Source organism: Sarcophilus harrisii, chromosome 1 (assembly GCF_902635505.1).
Source record: "Sarcophilus harrisii chromosome 1, mSarHar1.11, whole genome shotgun sequence".
Classification (NCBI taxonomy): Eukaryota; Metazoa; Chordata; class Mammalia; order Dasyuromorphia; family Dasyuridae; genus Sarcophilus; species Sarcophilus harrisii.
Window position 1 is genome coordinate 402,745,996 of NC_045426.1, and position 25,958 is coordinate 402,771,953.

Consider the following 25,958-nt stretch of genomic DNA (forward strand, 5'->3'; position numbering starts at 1 on the left):
TCACTGAAATACTAATCTAAATCATGATAACAATGATTAAGCAGAATTCCATGTTACTTTTTAAAGAAACTTCTCAGACTTCAATTATTATATGTCCCTTTTTTAATACTTTTTCATTTTCTAAACGCATTATTACTATTTATATTTTTAGGCAATAAGATCCTTGAGGTTTGAATCATGTTTACTTCATCTTTCTTTTCCTCTACAGGGCAAGGGGTTTTTGGCATGTAGTTGCTATTTAAGTTTTTAAAATTGAATTCTAAACATGATGACCTATGTTTATTCCTATTAAGGAAAATGTACTCTCTGAAAGTCAGCTATATTATGAAATAATTGTGTAAATTATCATTTTATTGATACTTAACAAAGACCATTATCATAAAGAAAATTTTAAAATATAGATTAATTACTAAACTCTTAATGATCTCTAAGAAGACTTGATAAATAAATAAATAAGCTATTAAATATAGGAATAAATATAAGAATAAAATAAATTTTGAAAAAACTCACTAAAACTTTGTAACAGAAAAAGTAATAGCAATCTTATTTAGCATTGCTGACTTTTAAAAAACTCATTAATATAAATGTAGGGATATTTCTCATAAATCTCTCCCTCCAAAGCAATGTACTGATTAATACTGCAAAGGAGAAGATCTATCAATTAAACCATCTCCTAGGCTTGCAGACTTCCTATCATTAACAAACAAATCATAAAATACATCAGGTAAGATTGCTGAAGACATCCCATGATGAATATAAAATGATGCCATCAACATAAGACAGCTTGGTCATTGATTTAAATAGCGAGTTAGCCAATAAGAAAACTGTGTGAGATTATTACCTCTAAAGTTAATCGTGTTGGAAGAATAAGTACGTTTACGAATAGCCTCCAAAGCATTCCGAGTAACCTTCAAAAGAGCATCAATGTTTTGGTGGTTGAAATAAGAAAGCAATTCACAAGCTTCTTCCTCTAAGATAGCATTCTCTTTCTTCTTTCTCCTGAGTACTGCAGGAGGGAGCCTAACTCCAGTCTGACTGGCATTAAGAGATGATATTAGACTTTCTGAATTTCCTTGCTCTTCACCTGCTGCAACAAAACCAAGGAAAATAAATAACAACATAAAAGAATAACTTTTAATAAAGAAGAGAGGAAAAAAGTGATAGAATATAATTGAATTATAGGCAATGAAAGATTGAAGATAAATGGGATGAGGGAGAAGTATATAAAGTATAGAATTTGGAGTCAGTGAAGCCTAAATATTAATTTCTTCTTGAATAATCAAAAGCTCGTTTTATTTTAAGACCAAATAGCATATTGTGTTATGAAATACTTTGAGAAATTTTATATAAATTTTAAGTATTTTTAATATGAAAATTCATGTAGTTGGCATAAAAACCTTTCCTATAAACTGAAACCTACAAATTGTAGTCATTAAAATTAAAAACTATTGTCAAATCAATTAGCACTGTATTTTCGTTTCCACAAGTGTTTTCTGATAATAAACATCTTTATACCTCAGGAAGAGTGCTCCAAAAAGACTGAGAAAAACTTTTGATATCATACATATATAAACCTAATATTAAGGCCTGAATAAATTAGTGTGTTAACATAGAAAAACAAAGTACTGACATTAACAATTCTCTTACCTGTATTTTCACTTCCTGAATCAACTTGTTTCCCAATTAAAGTTTTTTCTCCTGTAGACTGCACTTCCCAATCCAGCAACATATTTATTAGTTCATTAGCTGCTTCTTCTACTAATGAACTCTTTAAATGTAGTATCTGAGCACCATTAGTACAAAGATCCTGTTAGAATAAGCAAAATTGGTATATATTTTTGGTAACCCAATTTTACATACATGTCAGTGAGCCTCAGATCAATGGGAGCTATCTCTATAGTAATCAATTACCTCCTTTTTTCATGCTTGCAGGTAAATATTGTTTATAAAACCAGACCTAAATTGCAAGGGAATCTAAAGAGAAAATAAGAAGCAACATGAATCCTAACATCAGTCCTGGAAAAATTGACTAAATATCTATGCTTCTCATGTACTTTTAGTGAACAACATCTTCTGATACAAAAAAAAAGAAAAAGAAAAACATGCATTTTAAGAATCATCCTCTCCAATATGCTCTAGTTGATGCTTTTCTCTTACTTTCTTCAAGCTCCAAATCGATTCTAAAGGCCTTCCTCTAATCATGATATACTGATCTCCCTTTTCTTTTAACTTATACTGTATTAAATGTCTAACTTAAAGTTTATAAAGTTTACATGCAACTACTTACAGAGGAAATTTTCTGATGTTATTAAATTCAAAATTAATAAAGAGTCCATATTTGTTTTGCAGGAGCAAGAGTCTTTTTTTTCATTATGCAATTTTTGGGGCACCAACTTCAATGTCTTTTTTGGTTCTCATACTCTTTTCCAATGTATTTGATATTAGAAACCTCACCACTGTCATCACCATCCCAGTGAAACTCCCTCCTCCTTTCTCTTCATTAATCAATAATAAACCAATTAATATACTATTTTGTTTCTTATTTATATCTGAATATTCTCCCTTAAATGTCAAACTTAAATAAGCTGGATGAGACCTCCAAAGCCCTATAGTCCATCCTACACAGGTAGAAGAATCTCTTCAATATACATACTGAAGTGGTCATTTGGTCTTTGCCTGAAAACTGGATCATTTCACTTCTAGATAACTCTGATTATTAAAAAAATATTTTTCCCTGGCACTAAGCCTAAATTTATTTCTTTACAACTTCTTACAGTATTCCCATTTATATTCTCTGGAGCTATGGCAAACAAATCTAATTCCTCTTTCATGTGACTACCCTTCAAATCTTTGGAAACATGTGTCATATTACACTGAGCCATCTTTACTCCAGGCTATAGAGACTCACTTCCTGACTTAGATGATATAATCTTAAGGCCTTTCACCATTGCCTTTCAACTTGGCTACATTCCAATTTATCAAAATGTCTTTCTTAGAATGTGGTAAGCAAACCACACATAATACTAAAGGTGGAAGTTGATCACAACAGAGTATTAACAGAACTTTCATCATTCTGGGGATAGCTAGATGGCACAGTGGCCTGGACAGGAAAACTGCAATTCACCTTTGGACTCAGACAGATAATAGCATTTTCCAGCACATAAAATGACAGCAAATAGAAAATTATCAAGAGTTCTTTCAAGGGGCAGTTAGTAGCACCAGCCTGAGGTCAGGAGGACCTGAATTCAAATCTGTCTTCAGACACTTAACACTTTTTGGCTATGTGACTCTGGGCAAGTTATTTAGCCCCAAGTGCCTCAAAACAACAAAAAAAAAAGAGTTCTTTCAGTTCCATTTCTGACCCATCTTAGCTATGTGACTCTGGTCAATCACTTTACCTCTCAGTGCCCTAGCAAGCCTGTAAGACTATAAATTAGAGATCAATTGATGCACTGCATGGAGAATTCCTCACAAGTGATATCACAGATAATGTAGAAATAAAATTTTAATAGTATTCAGTAAATCAATTAACATGTATAAGGCACTGACTATGTACCCAGCACTGTGCTAAGATCTTGGGATATAAAAAGATGCAAAATATTCTCACCTTCAGGAAGCTTACAGTTTAATGAAAATACTTAGATTAATTCATTATTCATAGCACCAGGATATATATTCATTCTAAATGGCCTTAGATAGGAAATCTGAACAATGGCATTAGAACTGATATATATGTATATAAAACCTCCTAATTAAAGGAGAATAAAATTTCCTAGTCAACATAATTTCAATATTTACCCTTGTAGATAAGAAAAGACATTTCTTGGGCAGCACCAGCTATGAAAGTTTGTATTGAGATTATAACTAATAAACAACATTTTCAAGGGACTGGCTTCTCAGGGTGAGGGATGAGAGAAGAAAAGGTTCCTGAATGGTATGTCTCTTTGAGAAAGAAGATATTTGCTGTCACGGGCTCAGTATCTATAGGGTAATAAAGCACTAAATACATTAGGGGGCAACAGAAAGTCTGTACTTTACTCACCACTGTTTTGTGAGTAACTCAGGAAGTATAAATCTGAAGGAGATTTCTTCTACCATAACCCCAAAGTTTTTCTTTCAAAAGGAGTTCAAACCACAGATGATACTGACTGGCACAGATAGATAGGATCCTATTGGAGAGCTAGGACTTCACAGAATATCAGAACCCTATCTGAAAAACTCAGATTCAGACTCTTTCTCAGAGAATTTTACGAGTCCTTTAATTGCAAACGGGAATGGGCATTTCTTAATTGTCTACTCAAATACTTTACTAAGTATTTTATATATATTTCATTTGATTCTCACAACAATTTTTAGAGGTACGTGTTATTACAATTCTCATTTTATCTTTGAGGAAAGAGAAATTAAGTAACTTGTCCTAAATCACACAGCTGGTACATGTCTGATGTCATATTTGAACTCAGGTCTTCCCAACATAGTCCTGTGCTTTGTCCACTGGGCCACCTGGTTGCTTTCATTGTATATAACTCCTGCCTTATATAAATCCCATGCCCTAAATCCTTTGCGTGCTTAGTGTATTTTTTTTTTTTTGTAATCCTGTATAGGCTACTGTAACTTTTAAATTTTCTGTCCTTACAATGGCTAAAAAAAAGGTCCTGTTAAATATCTATAAGTGTTTTCTAATGATTGCTTTTATAGGAGCTAGGTACCCAGATACATAAATAATATGCTTTTTAACAATAAGCTATCTAATGAGAAATACAATTCGCGCTGGATAAGGAATTATGACTGAAATTAGAGGATTTAACGGGAAGCCTACATATAGAAGTCATCAGGTTAAAAGAGATGGCTGAAATCATGAGTATGAATACTGTTTCTAAAGGGAAGAATGTTCAGAGAGATCAGACCACATGATTAAAGTTTAGGAAACACTAACAGAAAAAGAAGGAAGTCAAACCTGGAAACAGAGAAATATCTTCACCTATATTTCTCTTATATCCCCCATTGAGACAAGTACATAGTAATGTCTATACAAAAATTTATAAATGATTTTTCAAGAAAGTATAAATTATATATGTATAATATATATGATATAAAGAGCAAGCCTTCCTTTTTCTATCTATCCATTCTTTTTTTCTTTCCTTTTTCCTCCTTTTTTTCCTTTCTCTTTTCCTTTCTTTTTTCTTTCTTTCTGGACTGTCTACTTATTTATTTACTTATTTGATTGTTCTTTCTAGACTCTCTCCTTATTTTTCTAAAACTGGAAGTGCTTCAACCATTCATGGGCCTAATCCCAATACTCATCAATGAATAAGAGTTAACATGTTCTATTTTTTCCAATCTGAATTATTTCACTACTTTAGTAGTCTTGTAGTCCTCTTTTCCCATGGTTTCATCAGAGTTTACAAGTATGGCCTTTTCCCCCAGACTAAAAGGTATGCCAGTATCACTGTGAATTTCCTTTAAAGCTTCCTAACTTACTTGACCAAAAATCCTTCCTGGAAGACTAGATTTTCAAAAAGCAATAATTAAAAAGATCACATGTAAAAAATGTATTAATATACTTTAAGAAGCATAGCTTTAGTTAACAAATGGAAATATTTAAGTTGGTTTATTTTGCATAAAATTTGGACTTTTAAAATGTCAGCCTGGAAAGGTAAAAGGGAAGGAAAAAACGTTTATTTAGCACCCACTGTGCCAGATATTGTGCAAAGTATTTTAAAATTATTATCTCTTTTAATAGCATAATAGATAGGGTCAGTAAAAGCAGGGGTTGAAGTCCCATTTCTGACAGAAACTGAGTATGTGAAATGGAGCAAGTCACTTAAACTCTCAGTATCCTGGCAACTCTAATCATTAAGTTTATAAATTAGGGAAGAATTAGGGAAGAATATGCCTGGATATGGAAAGTTTCTAACATCACTGAAACCATGGACAAGTGGAAATAAAATTTCAATAGCAAATGAAAATATCTAAATTAATTAATTATTCATAAAATGATGTCTTTGTGGGGAAAGCATACAATTAAATTCCTATCTTTAGGCATCTATAATTTCATCAGTTTGAGTTTTTCCTTCAGTGATGCATATTACAATCCTCCCACAATTTATTTAATGGTCTTTGTAAGTTTGTGCCTGAAAAATTCATCACCCAATGGCTACCTGGATAACAAGTCTCTCTGCTCTGAATTAGCTTACTCTTTCTCAGAAAACAGACCTACCATGATCTAGAGCCAGACCCATACATATAGCTTTCCTGCTTAATAAAATTCAGTGAAGCAATATCATGTTGGTGCCTTTGAAGAACCATTGTCATCAAGGTCAACATCAAAATTATTCATGTTAGTATGCATTATAACTTTACCCTTAGGGCATCATGACTAGTTTAAAAAAAAAACATTGAATTATCAAAGAAGTAGCAGTAATTCAATCAATTACAATCTTTTAATGCCTTCTTTTTCCTCTGTTGGTAATCACAATTTCATGAAAGAATAGTAATTCAATTTAATTCAGCATATATTTATTAAGTCCCTATTATGTATCAAGCACTGTCTTGACATTTGGAAAGAGAAATTCAATTTTATTTTATAGAAGAAGAACTGATGCAAGCAAAGTTAGATAATTTGCTTTGATACCTAGCAAGTATTTTAAGCTGGACTTGAACTCAGATCTTCCAGATACCAAGTCCAACACTATCCACTATACCACATAGGTGCCTTCTGTCACTATCTGACTTCCTATCACCGTCAAGCTCTTAATATTTGTTAAATAAATAAACTCTAAACTGTACTACTAAAAGCAATATTTAAAACTATCTTGTTTCCAAAAGAGGATTTGTAATTACTTTAACATAATTGTTTCATAAATATTTTAATGACTCTAATGAAGTGTTTAAAGTATAAATTGAAATAAATGTAGTACCACATCTAATTAGACTCAGGTTATTCTAAGTTCTATAAAATATTTTTTTTCCTCTTTAAAGAAAAAAGAAAAACTTCCACACAACATTTCCTACTGAATTGACAAAGTATACCTTATAGCAACTTCAGTTAACAATGAAAGTGATATCTTATAAATGTCTATGAGTGACTCTTCCATTACCTTTTCCTTTTTAAACACCCCATCTGTAAATTATTTTAAAAAACACAATTGGTTTAGATAGGCCCTAAATTCATATCACATTTCATGAAGTAACCATAACTTTTAGAAAAAATAATCACAAACTATTTTTAAATGAAGAATTGATCTTATTATAACCTTTGTCATTTGGAGAAACTCTTCACAGGTAAGTGGCTCATCCTCAGGGAGTTTGCAAAGAGGCACAAGACTCATTTCTTCTAGAACAGCATCAATGCGATATTCTACCAGGTCATTGACCCGATCAAGAAGCAATTCTACCTCACCTTTTGAAAAGAAAATGCATCATCAAAGAAGAATGAAGAATATATTTTGCAAAAATTAAAACAAAAGTAATCATCAAAAGCAGTATTAAAACCAATTTTTAAGTAAGGATGTCTATAAGAGTAGTAAAAATTATGACGATCATTACAGCATGTCTAAAGTCCATGAAAGAAAAGGTTATTTGTAACATATTTTTAGTTATTATTTCAATTAAAAACAATAAAGCGCAGTGAATGCTGCTATGTGGTTATAGTCTACAGTTTTAGAAATATAAAAACAATTTTAGATTTTTGTTGGATATTTCCCTTGGTCACATTACTTCCCTACAAGAAAAATAAAAGCTTAAATCAAAAATTGCAAATTAGTACAAAATACTGATTATGCATTAAAACTATTTATGTAGTTCCTTAAATAATTTCTTTCATCAAATTTCCACCATTCACCAAGATAACATAGAAGTTAATATTTTTTAATCTTAAAACAACAAACTCAGGAGTCCATACAAGATTCTTCTATACTATCACATAGCTATACCATGAGTTATTTGGTCATTCCCCAGTTTAAGGCACTCCTTCATTCTCTATGTTTATATTAAAATATTCCATATACACATGCTCATAACAATTCACCATATAATTTATATCAGCTGATTTTGAATTGGAAAAAAAAGTTTTTGTTTCACAAAAAAAAAAAAAAAGTTAACATTACTCCACCATTGTTTTCTAAAGCTAAATTGGAAAAAGAAAAAGTGCAATAGAATCATGGTGATAAAATTGATTTCTTCCAAAATCACCACAATGTACCAAAATTTTCCAAGGAAAATAAGATTCTTCTTATCAGGCTATCAGAAAAACTTGATGTAAAAAATTTTTTTACAGTTAATGATTATGAACTATGTATTTTCCTCCTGTTTTCACATTGTTTATTCTACTCTCTCTTCTTTTACCCTGTCCATTTTCAAAAGTGCTTTACTTTTGAGTTTTATCTCCCCAACATGCCCTCTTTTCTATCAGCCTTGGCCCATTCTCTTATTCTCTTATGCTTCTACTTTCTTGTATGGTAAGATAGATTTTTACCCCCAACTAAATGTGTATGTCTATTCTTTCTTTGAGCCAATTTGTATGAGAGTAAGGTTCATGCCCATCTCCCCCTCCACTGCAAAAAATATGACCCTCTTTTATGTCAAATCTCCCTTTCCCCTTTCTCACAATGCATTCTTTTCTCATTTCTTAATTTTATTTTCTAGATAATAATTCCCATCATATTCAAATTGTGCTTTCTGTCTATGTATACCCCTTCTAATTGCTCTCATTATGAGAATGTTTTTAGAAATTGCAAGTATCATTTTTCTACGTAGGAATGTAAACAGCTTAACTTTACTGAATGCCTTATGATATTATGAATCCAATTTTTTATTCAGTTTTAGTCTTTTCATCAGGAATGCTTGAAAGTCCACTTTATAATATATATTCACTTTTTCCCTTGAAGGTTTATAATCAGTTTTAATGGATAAGTGATTGTTGGTTGTAAACTAGCTCATTTGAACTCCAGAATATCATATTCCAAGAACTTTGATCCTTTAACATAGAAACTACTATATTTTAGGTCATCCTGATATGGCTCCAAAATATTTGAGTTATTGCTTTGTAGTTGCTTGAAGTATTTTCTCTTTGACTTGAGAGCTCTGAAATTTGGCTCTAATATTAATAGTAGTTTTAACTAAAAAAAAAAAAAAAAAAAATAGTAGTTTTAATTTTGGCTTATTTTTCAGGAGGTCATTGATGAATTCTTTCAATTTCTATTTTACTATCTGGTTCTAGAATATCAGAGCAATTTCCTTTATTAATTTCTTGAAAAATGATGTCTGGACTCTTTTTTATCATGACTTTCAAATAGTTTAATAATTCATGAATTATGTCTCCTGAAGATTTTTTTAGGTGAATTATTTTTTCAATTAAGTAATTCATAGTTTTCTACTTTTTTATGCTTTGGGTTTTGTTTTATGGTTTCTTATGTCTCATAGAGTCATTAGGTTCCACTTGTCTAATTCTAATTTTAAGGAACCATTTTCTGCAGTGAGGTTTTGTAACTCCTTTTCTATTTGGCCAATTCTACTGTTTAAGGAGTTCTCTTCAGTAAATTTTTGTATATGTGTTTCCATTTGGCCAATTCTTCTTTTCAAGTCATTTTCTTCATTGAAGTTTTGGGCCTCTTTTACCATTTGACCTGTACAGTATTTTTAAAATGTTTTCTTCAGAATGTGTTTTTGTGACAGTGTATGTGCTTTCTTTATCAAGCTATTGGCTCTTTTTTACATTATTTTCTTACACCATTCTCATTTCTCTTCCCAATGTTTCCGCTACATCTCTTTGGATTTTGAAGGAATTTTAAAAATCCTTTTTGAGCTCTTCCATTGCCTATGGTTGATTCATATTTCCTTTCACACTTAGATGCAGGAGTTTTCACTTTGATGCCTTCTGAATTTATATTTTGATATTTTGTATCACCATAGTAATTTTCTATAGTCAAGATCTTTTTTTTCTGCTGTTGCTCATTTTCCAGTCTAGTTCTTAACTCTTAACTTAATCTAAAGTGAGGCTCTGTTTCTGGAATGAAAGGAACATGATCCCAAACTTCAGATTTTTTTGTATCTGCGGCTATTTTAAGAGGTAATTCTTAAGTCTAGGAAATCAAGAAAATAATAACTCAAGCCATGATTTGTAGTTCGATGCTTTCCAAGATGTAAATGTTCACATTAAAAAATAACTCAGTTCTTCCTAGCCAGCTCATACTGACCCTACCATGCCAGAACCTAATTTTTCTAAACTTCTATTTCCTTTTTTATAAAATAAGTGGGCTAGAATAAATGTCCTCTTGGGTACTTTACAGCTCTAAATATAATATCCTGTGATCTTATGATGATTTCCACGTTGACTGAGTCTCCTAAGGCATTAGTAAATAGACTAGACATAATTTTAATAGCTGTAAGAACCCAAATTAGGATTAAGTCTAAGGGAATAACAAAAGAGATATATGTTAAAAGGGACATCTGTACTAGATGGGGAAACTGTGTACTAAAGAATATGGTCCATAAAAGAAATCTCAAGAATCAAAGGCTATGAATGCTATTAGAAGAATTAATTTATTCCCTACTATGCGCAATTATCAGACATGAGCCTTTTCCTTAAGAACTTTACCAAAGGAAATTAGACACATTAAATAATAAACTATGCAGTACTGAATGTAAGTATAATTGAACATCAGAAAAGGAAGAGGTATTTTTGAGCTGGATAAGTCAGAGAATGTTTTAAAGAAGAGACAGAATTTGAAATGAGTTAATTTCATTTCAGCTTATTCTAAAGTAGGCAGATTGACTAGATAGGGATCACAAGGGAAGAAATTCTAAGTTGAGGAAATAGGAAGAGTAATAAAAAACAATTCTAATTTTTAAAAATCCTTTCTATCTAAAAACCTTCTCCAAAGAGTCTCTTAATATTGAGGAAAAAATAAGTCTCTTTTAAAATATGAAGCATAAACATTATTTCCAGAACTTTTTATTCTTGTGGTGATTTTATATTATGCCCTGTCCAAAATTTTCAATACTTCTCAAATAATAGAAATCAAACTTTATTGGATCCTTGAGGGGAAAATGGATAGAAAGGATAAAAATGAAAGTAAACATAAACATTTCTTTTATCTCCAAATTCTCATTTTAGAGCAAAATTAAAAAAGGAACAAATTTGTCTAATTCCAGAATCAGAATCCATGAGTCAATAGATCTTTGAACTCTGTTGGAAATTACATGTCATGTGTTTTGTAAAAAGCAACTTCCTTAGTTGGAGATATACCATTGCTTTTCCTACAACTTGCAATAAAATTCCATTATGAAATTTTTAGGAATTAAAGGAATTGAAGGAATTAAACACTCCTCCTCTTAGAAGAGAGGTAATACACTAAGATACAGAATCACACATATATTTTTCATACACAACCAATGTGTGGATTTGGTTTGCATGATTATAATTATTTGTTGCAAGATAGGATTTCTATTTGAGGAAAAGGAAAAAAGAAACAGTTATAGTGATATTAAAACCAAAAGAAGAAAAGAGTGTTAATGAATTATTAAAATATAACCAAGATTGAACAGAGGAAAGATCAGAAAGAGACAGAGACCAACAGAGAAGTACTGATACTACCATAATAAATTTAAATTATACCAAAGCAAAGTTATACATGATTGAAATTCATAGTTTCATATTTAATTCTTTTCTCTTGTTACCAAATGAAAATTTCTATTTTAGTTGTGACTCAAAGTTTGTCATAATAAAAAGCTTAAAAATACATGACTATATTAAATTTTGGAGCACAAAATAATTGAAATATTGAGCAATAATAAATAATCCACAAGTACTTACTGAGCACTCTAAAAATGTTTTGTAAATATCCTTCAATATTCATTGATGTCCAATTCAATGATATTAAGCCAGGTTGTATAGCTTCATAAACTTTAGCCAAATGAGGAACCATCAATTGTTCAATGGCAGGTCGGATTTTTGACTTCACTCTCTTAAATTCTTCCAGCATCATCTGAAATGAAAGAATTTGAAAGAGCAATTAATGCTACGAGGCTTTATCTCTAAGAAAGACCTACATAATTTATGATCCTAATATAAGAATTCTGCCTTTCCTATTATAATTTATTTGATTTATAATCAGGAACTGAGTGAGGAACATTATAATAAGGAACAGAGTTATTGTTTTTTATTTGTTCAATATATGCTGAGATATTTCACAGGATTATTATAATTCTTAACAAGCAAAAAAGTACTTCTTAGATTAAAGTTTCCCAATTCTTTTCTTTGGTATATGACCTGATAATATTCTTTTTCCTATCAGATGCATATAGAGGAAGGTATGTATAAGGTTTTCCACTTTTCAAGATATCCTTGTCAGGTCCTCAGCTTAATTTCTATCCTCTGCCTGAAACTGTGATATGGCTTTGACTAAATATGACCTAATTCATGATTAAATGTTTACATTTATGTAGACATATTAGGGATGGGAATAGGGATTTGGAAGGAATAAGAATAGGATCAAAAGATAGGAACAGGAAAATAGAAAGATATGAGAAATGTAATTTCATGGGTGTCACATATTTCCAGAGAAGAATTCCATCTACCAGTTCAGGTCAGCCTATTCTTTGCATCTTATATTATTGGAGAGTTGCTTAAAGCATGGAGAGGCTAACTAAATTGCCTAAGATCTTCTAGCTAGTACATCAGAAGCAGGACTTGAACTCTAAATCTTTAGTACAGGGCCAACTCTTTATTCCATTATATAATAACTTCTCTCTTACAAAAGATAGGCAACTTCCTTTCTTATACCTCTCTATGCATAATTATTTTTTTTATACAAAAAAATTTAGCAATGGGAAAGTAGGTATATTGGTTAGGATTTGCTGGTTTTCTTTTAGTCACTTTGAAAAAGATCCAAGTTTCTTCTATCAGATAGCATGTACATTTATTTCTTAAAACCATCAAAATTGTTCTGCGTCTAGTACAGAACTCTTCCACATATATTCCAAAGATTCCTTCCATGTTTGTTAACTTCAATGCTATTTCTACTTCCTAAGAGTTGAAATAAAAGGCCTCCACAATTTTTCATAATAGAAAGAAGTTATAAAAAGCTTTGTAGACCCTTTTCCCCCATTCCCTATGTATTTATTTTTCTTCCAATTTCATCCTTAAATTCTGTGGAATGACTTTGTTTACTTAGTTCTTTTTTATATATACACATATATATACATATATAAACATATATATACACATATATAAAACATTCTAATTGAGATTGAAATCCTAAAATGAAAATTCCCAGAAATATTATAGCCAAGCAATTCTTAATAACCTACATCCCTTTTTCTACCATTCTGCCATCATCTATCAAACAATAAATCAACAAGCATATGTTAAGTGCCTACTAAATACCAATCATTGTGCTGGGTGAAGGGAATAAAAAGGAGAAAAACTCTATTCTGAAAGAGCTCACACTAAGCAGTAAGATACAGTATGTTCATAAATAAGGAAATGTGCAATATATTCAAAATGAATGTTAAGTTATTTGGTGAAATAAGTGGGAAGCACTAATAACTGGACAAATAAGGATAGTTCTCTTTAAATAAGTGGCACTTAAGCTTATCTTTGAAAGTACAAAGTGATTCTAGAAACACAGGTGAGGAGAAAGCATGTTCTAGATGTAGCCGTTAGCTTTTGCAAAGACAAAGAGTTTGAAGATGAAATGTTGAATATGGGAAAATATCCAATAGTATCATGGAATGAATAAAAGGAACTAATACATAATAAACCTGAAGGTTTATTATACCTTGAACCAGATGATATAGGTCATAATTTCAAACTAAGGACATTTGTTTTATAGTTTCATTTTTTGTTGGTGATGGTGGGTTTTTTTCCTGGAGCCATTAGAAAGTCAAAAAAGCTTTGTAAGAGAGAAGCAACATTGTGAAAACTATTCTTGAGGATTATCACTGGCAATTGTATGGAAAATGAATTTTAAAAAGGAAAAGATTGGTTATAATGAAACCATCTTGGGTTATATATAATGAACATATGGTTGTGGGCAGGACGTAGATAAAGATCCCTCAAAAGAGACTTGCAAACATATTAAATTGCTGCCTTCTCAATCAGGTGGGGAGGGGAAGGATATTCAAAGTTTTAAAAATAAATGTCAAAAGTTATTTTTACATGTAACTCCAGAAAAAAATAAAATATTAAATAAATGAAAATCAAAAGAGCCTTGGAAACATTTTCAGATGGCTACGAAGAGAACTGAGACAAAACAATATGCCCCCCCAAAAATTTTTTTAATTAAAAAAATTTAAAATATCCCAGAAACTAAAGAAAAAAAAACTATCTAGAAAGAAGAATGGTCAACAGTGCCAAATGCTACAGAGGTCAAAAGAAAATGAGTTCTGGGAGACATAGTCAAGATAAGGGAGAATTGTGTAAACAGCAACCCAGCTCTCCCAACATTCCTCTCAAAAAAATTTAAAATAACCCCTCCAATCAAATTTTGGAGTTGCAGAGACAATAAAAGGTCACAGTGAGACTTTTTCCAGCAGAAGACAATTTAGGAGATTGACAGAAGAGTTCTGTGATGTCTGTGTAGGAGCCATTCCAGATTATACAGTACAGTACCACAAACAAAGGACCTTGTAGGCAGTTGTAATGGAGTTGGGTTCTCAGAAAAAAAAAAAAATTACAGGTAATGATTGCTGCTATTGGGACAGGTGAAACTGATTAGCAACTCTATCATCCATAAGCAGTACTAGGCCAAAGTTCCAGGACAGTGAAGAACTCTAGTGATTGGGACCATAGAAGAGAAAAAGATCTGCTCACAGTTTCAGAGCCAAAAGAAGCCCTAATATTTGCTAATGCAGAGGAGCAATGTTCCTTCCTACATAAACACCAGGGCACAGAGCAGAAGGACAGCGATAAAATCTCTCCCTAGATGACATCACCTTGGAAACATTAAGAATTAGATCTGAAAACATCAGCACAACAAAGCATGTAGGTTGGAACAATGCCTCTTTATTCCTAGGTGAACCAAGCCCAACTTTAGCATAAAGTCCAAATTGAAAAAATGCTCTAGGAAAATGAGAAACAAAAACAAATGTGAATACCATTAAAAGCTACATAAAATAAACTTAGAAGACAACAATGTGAAAATTGTCAACAAGCAAAACTTCAAACAAAAATGCTAATTGGAGCCAAAGTCAGCAAAAATTCCTGGAAGAGTTTAAGAAAGAAATAACGTGGTAGAAGGAAATTGGAGAGGGGAAAATGATAGTGTGATTAAAAAAAATTATAAAAGTAGAATCAACAACTTGGTAAAAAGGACACAACATCATGCCAAAGAAATAACACCTTAAAAAATAAAATCGAAAACATGAGAAAAAAACACAAAAATTCAGTGAAGAAAAAAGCTCCTTAAAAAAGGAATTAACCAAATTGTGGGAAACAAAATACAAAAGCTCACTAAAAAAAATAATTCCTTAAAAATCAGAATTGGGCAAATGAAAGTTAATGACTCCATGAGACATCAGGAAACAATAAAAATTAAAGGTAAAAAATAAAAGAAATTGTGAAATATTTTGTCAAAAAAACAACTTACTTGGAAAGCAGATCTGGGAGAGGTCATTTAAGAATTATTGGACTACCTCAAAGTCATGAATAAAAAAGAGCCTAGATATCATATAGATTATCAAGCTGCTCCAACAACTTGGATCAATGGAAAATGAAAGAATATACCTCCTAAAAGAGATCCCAAAATGAAAACTCCCAGGAATATTATACCCAAATTTCAGATCTCCTAGGTCAAAGAAAAAATACTTCAAGCAGTCAGAAAGAAATAATTCAAATATTATGAAGTCACAGACAGGATCACATAATATTTAGCAAGCTTCCATGGTAAAGGAGTAGAGACTGGAAATATGACATTCTGGAAAGCAAAAAAACTAGGATTATACCCCGGAATAAAATACCCAGTAAAATTAAATGATACCCAGGGAGAAAAAATGGATTTTTAATGAAGTAGAGAACTTTCAAGCATATCTAATGAAAGACTAGAGCTAAATAGAAAATCTGACATTTAAACAGATGACTCAACAGAAGCATCAAAAGTTTACATAAGGGATTCAAGACAGTTAAACTATTCCCTATATGGGAATATGATACATGTAATTCCTAAGAACTTTATCATTAGAGCAGTTAGAAGTCTTCATAGACATTGAGGATGGATATGAGACAATAACATTTTGATGATTTCTAAAAAGAAATAGAGAGATAAGAAAGAAAGATACACTAGTAGAAGGGTTAAGGAAGAGGTAGAATGGGGAGTTTTTTTTTTTTCTCACATAAAAGTTCTCAAGGAAGAATTTTTATAATCAAAGAGAAATGGGGAGAGCAGGCAATGCTTAAATCTCGCTCACATCAGAATTGGTTTAAAGAGGAAATATGTAACATAACACATTCAGTTGGATTATAGAAAGTTATCCAATAGAGAAATAGGAGAGGAAAGGTATGAGATGTAGGGGAAAGATAAAGGGAGGGGCAAAAGAATGGAGGCAACAATTAGAAGCAAAACAGACTTTTATGGAAAAAAGAATAAAAAGAGAATATATATAAACAGAAAAAATAGGATGTAGTGAAATATACAGTTAATATATTTAAATGTAAATGCAGATGACATGGGTTCATCCATAAAATGGAAGCATTTTTATCTTCCAGCTTCAATTGGATAAATTTATGAGAGAAGGATTTGAACGAAATAAAAGAAATATAAATGTGATGGAAGTGGTTTGAGGTGGAGATTGGAGTAGTAGTATATTAATAAAATAATATTGGAAATTAAAAGGAGTAAGAGAAGAAATACAGCAAAATCTGGGGGAAAATTGGGGAAAGTTTAAAGAGAAAACAATCTCCAGCCCTAGATACCGGTTCAGATTCTACTTCCTTTTTGTCATATGGAGAAAAAAAAAAAAAAAAAAAAAAAAAAAAAACACTGAAATAACTAGGTATTTAAAGATCTACATTTTAGTCCTAGCTCTGCCCCTTATTAACCATTTTATTTTTATGCCTTTGAGCCTCAGTTTCTCCAAATGCAAGATTAGATTTAAATTTTTTGTCTTACCTATTTCCCAGGATTTTTGTGAAGATCAAATAAGATTATGTATGTGAAGAGCCTTGAAAATTGCAGAGTATTGTGCCATAAGCACTATAATTGTCATTTCTCAGTCACTGAGAAATTTAAATATGTGTAGAAAAGCAATTACGAAGAAAAGATAAAATTAAAAGAGATTATCTGCTATTTTTCTAGCTCTGAAATCATCATACCTTCATTTGATTGAAATGCTTCTTGTAAATTTCCCGTTTCTGATAAAAAGCACTTGCAAATGGTGGGATTTCAAGACGCATCTGTGACATGCATTCTGTTTCTCGAAATAACGTTAATATCTCAAAATCAAAATTCACAAATAATTCTCCTGTTTCTGGAGCTCTTACCAATAAGGAAGCCCCAAGTCCAATCTTAGTTAATTCAGTCTGTGTCAAGAGAATAATAATAATAATAATTAGCAGAACAATGTGCATAAAGTATGTTTAGTTCAACCATTTCCCCAAAGAAAATCTGTATCTGAATTCACACTTGGATAGGTCAATTGCCTATGCATAGACTTAGCAGTAATGAGAACTGATTTTTATTCCAAAACTGAAGTAAAGTACTTTAGCTTTCCTTCCTTGAATTATCAAGGATATGCAAAAAATATTGTTCTCCACATTAAAGCCTAAGTTATAGTGTATAATGCTCAATTCTCTCTCCCCTAGGAATTCTACTCTAGTAATAGGAATTTAGGAGTAAGCAGCACTATTATAATTCAGTTTAGTAGTACTTAATAAGTATTATTTTACTCATTTGCATTCTGAAACATATTTTTACTATACTAAACTATATCCACTTTTGCATTAAAAGTGGGATTCATAGGATGATTCATAGGAATCATCAAGTATTAGAATATATGTTGACTTAATTTTAACTGCTTTATTAAGGAATTTTTTCATAGATTTTCTTTATTTCTTCCTCTGTGATAATCATCCATATGAAATTATTTCATAGTTTTTTTTCAAATCCTTATTACCAGTATTCAATATGAGATGACATAATATCCTATAGACTGATATTTCTTGTTACCTTGAACATATGATAAAATCAACTTTACCAACTCTAATTTGCTCCTCAAAGAGAGAGACATATTTCCATTTGGCCCTTTGATCTTTTGGTTTCATTTATAGCAAGATATATGTATATATATATATATATGTATATTTATCAAACAATAAATAAGCATTTGTCAAATGCATACTAAATATGAAGTATTATTTTGACTAAAGAGGTTATTAAGACAAGGAGGAAATAATCCCTGATTTCAAAGAGCTCCATGACCTCTCTGCAGTATAAAATATTATAACTCTTCTCTCAGTTTTGATATCTTCTTGGGTCTCCTCCTACCTATATCATCATTCCTTCTTAGTTTCCTTTTTGGATTGCCATTTATATTCTTCCCTCTAAGAATGGAGAGGAAAAGAACAATCTGGCTCAAGGCAATCTTACCTAGTTTGTTACATACTATTTCCCTTCATTTATTCTATGTTCCAGACAAATTGCCCTATTAGATATTTTTCTGCATTCAATATTTCATCTCCAAATTCCATATCTTTGTAAAGACTGTCCTCTGTATCTGGAATGTTTCTTTTTCTCTTCTGTGTCCCTGGAATCCAGATGTACCTTCAAAGATCTACTCAAGTGATACTTACTTAAAAAGAAATTTCCTTTGATTTGCCCTTCTCCTATATATATACCCCAAAATATATGTTGTACCACTTTCTCTTCCCTGTCCCTATTCTCATTTGGTGACTTTACAGGCTTCCATAGATTTAATTGTCATCCTTATACAAGAAATACCACATTTGCTTACATAGGCACAATTTATAAGCTCCTTAAAACAGCAGCTGTTTCATTCTTATCTTTGTTTGCCTAGTGTCATTTTTTGTTATTTGGTTATTTCAATTGTGTGAACACTTTGTGACTTCAAGGGTGCTGGAGTGACTTGCCATTTACTTTTCCAGTTAATTTTCATTTTACAGGCAAGAGTAAGTAAGGAAATTGAGGCAAATGTAAAGTGACTTGCCCAAAGAGTCCCATAGTCAGTAAATGTCTAAGTTTTCATTTGAACTCAGGAAAAGGAGTTTTCCTTTCTCCAGGCCCTTCAATCTATCCACTGTGTCACCTATTCTTTTACATGTAACAATAATAAAAATCAAATTTTAACATAAATCCTTCCCAAATATAGACAAAAGTTCTTCTATATGCTATATATGCTTCTCTATCTCATTTTTTGACCATCTAGGCAGAATATAAGCTTTGTCTTACTTGTTGAAGCCATGCGCTGTGATAGAGAATCTCAAATTCCAAGAGGATTTTCGCAATCTTGTTGTATTTATGGACTATGTGCTTGGCTTTTGCTGTTGTAAGCACATTTGGATGCTGCTGGAATTTTTGCATTGGTTGCTGAATTCTGTGAAAAAGGTGCCGGGCCCATAGGATCTTCCCAGCAATAGGGGGCTGGTCTCGAGCCAAAGGAGGGTCATTTTTCTGTTTAGTATACAGTTTGGAAATCATCTCAATGTCAGCTCCGTAGTTATCAAGAACTGTCTGATACTTTTCATCAATACCAAGATTAGGTATATTCAACCTAACAATATAAAGGATATTTTAGAATACATAAAAGGTGTTATCAATGTCTCAAGATTTTAAAATCATTTGATTTATATCAATATGTAAGAAGATTATGTATGTAAAAACATATGTATGTAAAAAGAATAAATTAATTGCACAATGCTATTTGAAATAATTCAAAATAATCATAAAATAGACAGAACTGTATTGTCTTATTAATGAAGTGTTGTTTTGCTTTATTCCTAGGTTTTTAAGTGTTTGAAAATATTCTAGAGATATGTATAACGGGTTCATAAAGTCACAGAATATTTTTGGAAAGAAACAAACTAAGTCCCCTGAGTACTGCTGAATTTTCTCAATTAACATGTACTTTAGTCATAATCATCAGGGAGTGCATTTTTAAAGAATCTGTATTTAGATACATATGTCTGTGGGGGGTCGTGTATCATAATTTTGATACTTTAATTACTTTCTGATTTCATCAGTAGAGCCACTTCTTATAGCCCTCAATGACTTTTCATCCTGTGAAATTCTCATCTGAAAGCTTAAACTTTCCATATCTGTTGTCTTGCTCCATTAGTATATGAGTCATTCATTAATTCATCTAAGCCTTTCCATTAATATTCCTGATAGATTTTTATAGAATCTCTGGGGTTCTTTAAGTATACCAAAGAAAAGTTAACAAACACCTTGTAGAGCTTTCTCGCTTTCAATATGCCCTAGATGCCAAAATATCATTGGACAGTCCATTTGTTATATTTCATTTTCATTATTATAAAATTGATTAAATATTTAAACGATATATAATTAAATGGAAAAATAACTAAACATTTGTTTCTCAAATATAGTATTCATGACCAATAAAATATTCCTTATTTGAGGTCAGTAAATCTTTTTTAAAAGATCAAGTGCAAAATTCAATCCTTTAATCTTAGCATTTGATTTACTATATGAACTGCTAAATCTTGGTGAAGAATAAGATAGAAGAGAAGGGAATAATCTATAATTTATCCTGTCAATATTTTGTTTGAACATCATTGTTTGCATGTTGTCTCCCCCACATAACTGTGGGCTCCTTGAAAGTAAGAATTTTTTTCCCTTTCTTTGTATGCCCAGAGCTTAGGACAGTACCTAGCATATAGCAGAAGCTTAATGAATGCTTGTTGACTTGCCAAAAAAATCTGTATTTGCAAGATTTTCTTGTGATACCTATAGGAAATGAGTAATCTAGTTCTATATATTTGAAAGAAAATGCATCTCCTACAAAGTTTCCATATCTTTTGTCTTGAATCAAAGGTTCTTTTTGGCTTTACTAACTCATAGTAATATGAACAATCATGAGAAAAATAACTATGACAGAGTAGTGAGATTCCATGATTGCCTACATCAAAACTGAAACAAGTAATTTAATTAATGATAAAATTCAAATTATCTACATTTTAATATCAATCTTTAATTTATGTTTCACTTAAATGATAAGATTAGATATAATATTTGTAAAAATGAAGCTATTACAAGTGTCTCTAATTTGTCATTTGTGGAAGATAATCTGTCAAATCTGCCAAGAGAGGAACAGTAAGAGAACATTCTTGCACTGGCTGGACCAAATTCAGTCACAAAGAATCTATTTCTAAGTTAATTAGACTAATACAGACCTTTTTTTGGAAGAAAAGATATGTTAGAAAGGACAGCTGAAAAAACATAAATTGCATACTTGAATGAGAGCTGTGGGTATGTCCCTAAGGCACAAAAATTTTAGATAAGTTCATGAAATATTGTCCAAAAACTCAAACCAAAGAGACTGTACTGAGTACATAAATACAAAATAAGAATTACAATTTTTCTTACAACTTTGTAATCTTGCTACTGAGAAATATTATTTCTCATTGATTTAATAATATAGCTTATATAAGTGTGATTTAAATATTACTGTCATAAAAATTACCTCTCTGTCTAGTTACACCTCTTAAGCTGACAAACTGCTTGTTGGCTGGTTAGTTGCTGTCCTTTGTATTCAAAAAGGGCCAAATGACATCAAGGTAAATGTGTCTGATATTGGCTGATCCAACTAATATGAGCTCAGAAGGCTTTACCACAGGTCAAATGACAAACTGCCAAGTCAATGTCATCAATACCACCTTTCAACTTGTGACAGTGGCCTGAAGTGACAGAAACTTCAAAACTCTATATAAATGGTATAGGGAAATACCATAAAAGAGATATCGTAGTTCTTGGACAATATAATTTAAAGGTTCAATTGCAATAATTAAGTAGAATTTGTTAGATAGATGGATAGACTAGTAAATTAGAATCTACATTACTTTTTAGGCTAGTATTAGTCTAGTAGAGGAGAGTTTTAGGAGAATTAGTCTGGGAGACTGTAAATTCTCCATTGAAGACAGAGGCTGGATTATTCAAAAGACCATGTGCACAGAACGCTGAATATTGTCATCTTGATCCAGGAAAAGCACAAATTTATCTGTTGGAAAGTAAGACACAGACTCTAAAATGAATTATAAAATCTGACATTTAAAAAAGGATTTTTGAGGCCATCTAGTCCAATTCATTAGTATTTATGTACATGTATATGAAGCCAATAATAATAATAACATCATATTCACATAGCATTTAACACACTCAACTCTCAGATAGCACATTCATAAAACCTTTTCTAAATTAAAAAGCACTTCCCCTCATAAAAATTTAGTGATGTAGATAGCTCGAACCTGATTATCCCCATTTTATACATGAGAAAACTTTCTCACAAAACCTAAGTCACTGAGTTAGCAAGTGACTATGTCAAAACTTATACTCAATTCATCTAACTTCATGTCTGGTGATCTTTCCATTTTTAGCACTGTGCTATCAGGGAAAATTGGGAAACTTATCCCCTCATTGTGGATAATACAGAGCTTTTAAAAAAAAAGTAACAACAAAAATAGTAAAAAATTAGGTACTTTTTTTTTTTACTATTAACTAATTACTACACATGATTCCTATTATGCAAATTATTATATGTTAACTTAATTTTGCTGTTATATCTTATTAAAAGAGTAAAGCTATACTTCATGTATGCTTTTATTGGTTTCTATACTTTGCTGTTTATGCAACATGCTTGCTTGCTCATATGCTTTTTCTATTGAATATTGTTCAAAAACCATGGAATCCATTTCAGAAAAAGAAACAGAACAAGCTATCAATCATGTCCCTAAAAAAATCCCCAGGACCAGATGGATTTACATGTGAATTTTATCAAAAATTTAAAGAACAATTCACCCCAATGCTATATAAACTATTTGAAAAAATAGGGAATGAAGGACTCCTACCAAATTACTTTTATGACAGACATAATACTGATACCTAAACCATGCAGGCCAAAAACAGAGAAAGAAAATTATAGACCAATCTCCCTAATGAATATTGATGCTAAAATCTTAAATAAAATATTAGCAAAAAGACTACAGAAAATCATCCCCATGATAATTCCCCATAATCAAGTAGGATTTATACTACTTGAAGGACTGGTTCAATATTAGGAAAACTATTAGTATAATTAACCATATTAATAACCAAATTAACAAAAACCATATGATCATCTAAATAGATGCTCATATGGTTATTAACAAAAACCATATGAGCATCTAAATAGATGCTCATATGGTTTTTGTTAATTTGGTTATCTAAATTTGTTAATTGGTTATTTTTGTTAATTTGGTATCTAAATAGATGCAGAAAAGGCATTTGATAAAATTTAACATTCATTCCTATTAAACACATTTGAGAGTATAGGAATAAATGGACTTTTCCTTAAAATAATCAGTAGCATCTATTTAAAACCATGAGTAAGCATCACATGTAATGGGGATAAACTGGAACCATTACCAATATGATCATGAGTGAAACAAGGTTGCCTACTATCACCATTACTATTCAATATTGTATTAGAAATGCTAGCTTTGGCAATAAGAGTTAAGAAAGAGATTACAGGGATTAGAGTAGGTAATGAGGAAACCAAATCATCACTCTTTGCTGATGATATGATTGTATACTTAAAGAACCCCAGAGATTCTATAAAAATCTATCAGAAATAATCTACACCTTTAGAAAAGTTGCAGGATAAAAAATAAACCCACATAAGTCATTGGCATTCTTATATATCACTAAAAAAATCCAACAGAGTTACAAAAAGAAATTCCACTTAAAGTAACTATCAGTAGTATAAAATATTTAGGAATCTATCTGCCAAGGAATAATCAGGAACTATATGAGCAAAACTACAAAACACTTTCCACACAAATAAAGTTAGATCTAACCAATTGGAAAAATATTAAATGCTCTTGGATAGGGCAAGCAAATATAATAAAGATGACTATTACCTAAACTAATCTATTTATTTAGCCCTATACCAATCAGAGTCTCAAAAAACTATTTTAATGACCTAGAAAAATATCAACAAAGTTCATATGGAAAAACAAAAGGTCAAGAATTTAAAGGGAACTAATGAAAAAAAAATCAAATGAAGGTGGCCTAACTGTACCAGATCTAAAATTATATTATAAAGCAGCGGTTACCAAACCATTTGGTATTGGCTAAGAAATAGACTAGTTGATCAGTGGAATAGGTTAGGTTCAAAGGACAAAATAGTCAATAACCTTAATAATCTAGTGTTTGACAAACCCAAAGACTCCAGCTTTTGGGATAAGAACTCACTGTTTGACAAAAACTGCTGGAAAAATTGGAAATTAGTATGGCAGAAACTAGGCATTGATCCATACTTAACAACGTACACCAAGATAAGGTCAAAATAGGTTCATGACTTAGGCATAAAGAATGAGATTATAAATAAATTAGATAGTTTACCTCTCAGACCTGTGGAAGACGAAGGAATTTATAACCAAAGAAGAACTAGAGATCATTATTGATCACAAAATAGAAGATTTTGATTATATCAAATTGAAAAGCTTTTGTACAAACAAAACTAATGCAGAGAAGATTAGGAGGGAAGCAATAAAGTGGGGAAATATTTTTACAGTCAAAGGTTCTGATAAAGGCCTCATTTCCAAAACATATATAGAGAATTGACTCTAATTTATAAGAAATCAAGCCATTCTCCAATTGATAAATGGTCAAAAGATATGAACAGACAATTCTCAAATGAAGAAATTGAAACTGTTTCTAGTCTTATGAAAAGATGCTCCAAGTCATTAATCAGAGAAATGCAAATTAAAACAACTCTGAGATATCACTACACACCTGTCAGATTGGCTAGAATGACAGGGAAAGATAATGTGGAATGTTGAAGAGGATTGGGAAAACTGGGACACTGATACATTGTTGGTGGAATTGTGAATACATCCAGCCATTCTGGAAAATGATTTGGACTATGCTCAAAAAGTTATCAAACTGTGCATACCCTTTGATCCAGCAGTGTTACTACTGGGCTTATATCCCAAAGAGATACTAAAGAAGGGAAAGGGACCTGTATGTGCACGAATGTTTGTGGCAGCCCTCTTTGTAGTGGCTAGAAACTGGAAAATGAGTGGATGCCCATCAGTTGGAGAATGGCTGAATAAATTGTGGTATATGAATATTATGGAACATTATTTTTCTGTAAGAAATGACCAACAGGATGATTTCAGAAAGGCCTGGAGAGACTTACACAAACTGATGCTGAGTGAAATGAGCAGGACCAGGAGATCATTATATACTTCAACAACAGTACTATATGATGATCAATTCTGATGGACATGGCCCTCTTCAACAATGTGATGAACCAAACCAGTTCCAATAGAGCAGTAATGAATTGAACCAGCTACCCCAGTGAAAGAACTCTGGAAAATAACTATGAACCACTACATAAAATTCCCAGTCCTTCTATTTTTGTCTGCCTGCATTTTTTATTTCCTTCACAGGTTAATTGTACACTATTTCAAAGTCTGATTCTTTTTGTACAGCAAAATAACTGTTTGGGCAAGTATACATATATTGTATTAAACTTATACTTTAACATATTTTACATGTATTGGTCAACCTACCATCTGGAGGAGGAGGTGGGGAGAAGGAGGGGAAAAATTGGAACAAAAGGTTTTGCAATTATCCATACATATTAACCATATATATATCTTGTAAATAAAAAGCTATAATAAAAAAAGTAACTCTACATAAAAAAAACCATGGGCTCCAGTTCTGGCTTTACAGTAAACTAACAGCTTTTTGAAAATCTTTTATAGTATCTAAAACCCATCTTCT

The 25,958-nt window shown here is 31.4% G+C and overlaps 1 protein-coding gene across 1 annotated transcript in view; it reads right to left on the reverse strand.

Annotated features, from left to right (window-relative positions):
• Window positions 1-25,958, reverse strand: part of DNAH5 (dynein axonemal heavy chain 5) — a gene marked incomplete at its 5' end in the record, with an annotated part of 276,873 nt that overhangs the window by 207,878 nt on the left and 43,037 nt on the right. The window contains 6 exons of the mRNA XM_031946282.1: window positions 842-1,087; window positions 1,648-1,807; window positions 7,257-7,402; window positions 11,816-11,987; window positions 17,312-17,518; window positions 19,404-19,725. Coding sequence (XP_031802142.1) covers window positions 842-1,087; window positions 1,648-1,807; window positions 7,257-7,402; window positions 11,816-11,987; window positions 17,312-17,518; window positions 19,404-19,725 — 1,253 coding nt within the window. The remainder of the gene's footprint in view (window positions 1-841; window positions 1,088-1,647; window positions 1,808-7,256; window positions 7,403-11,815; window positions 11,988-17,311; window positions 17,519-19,403; window positions 19,726-25,958) is intronic.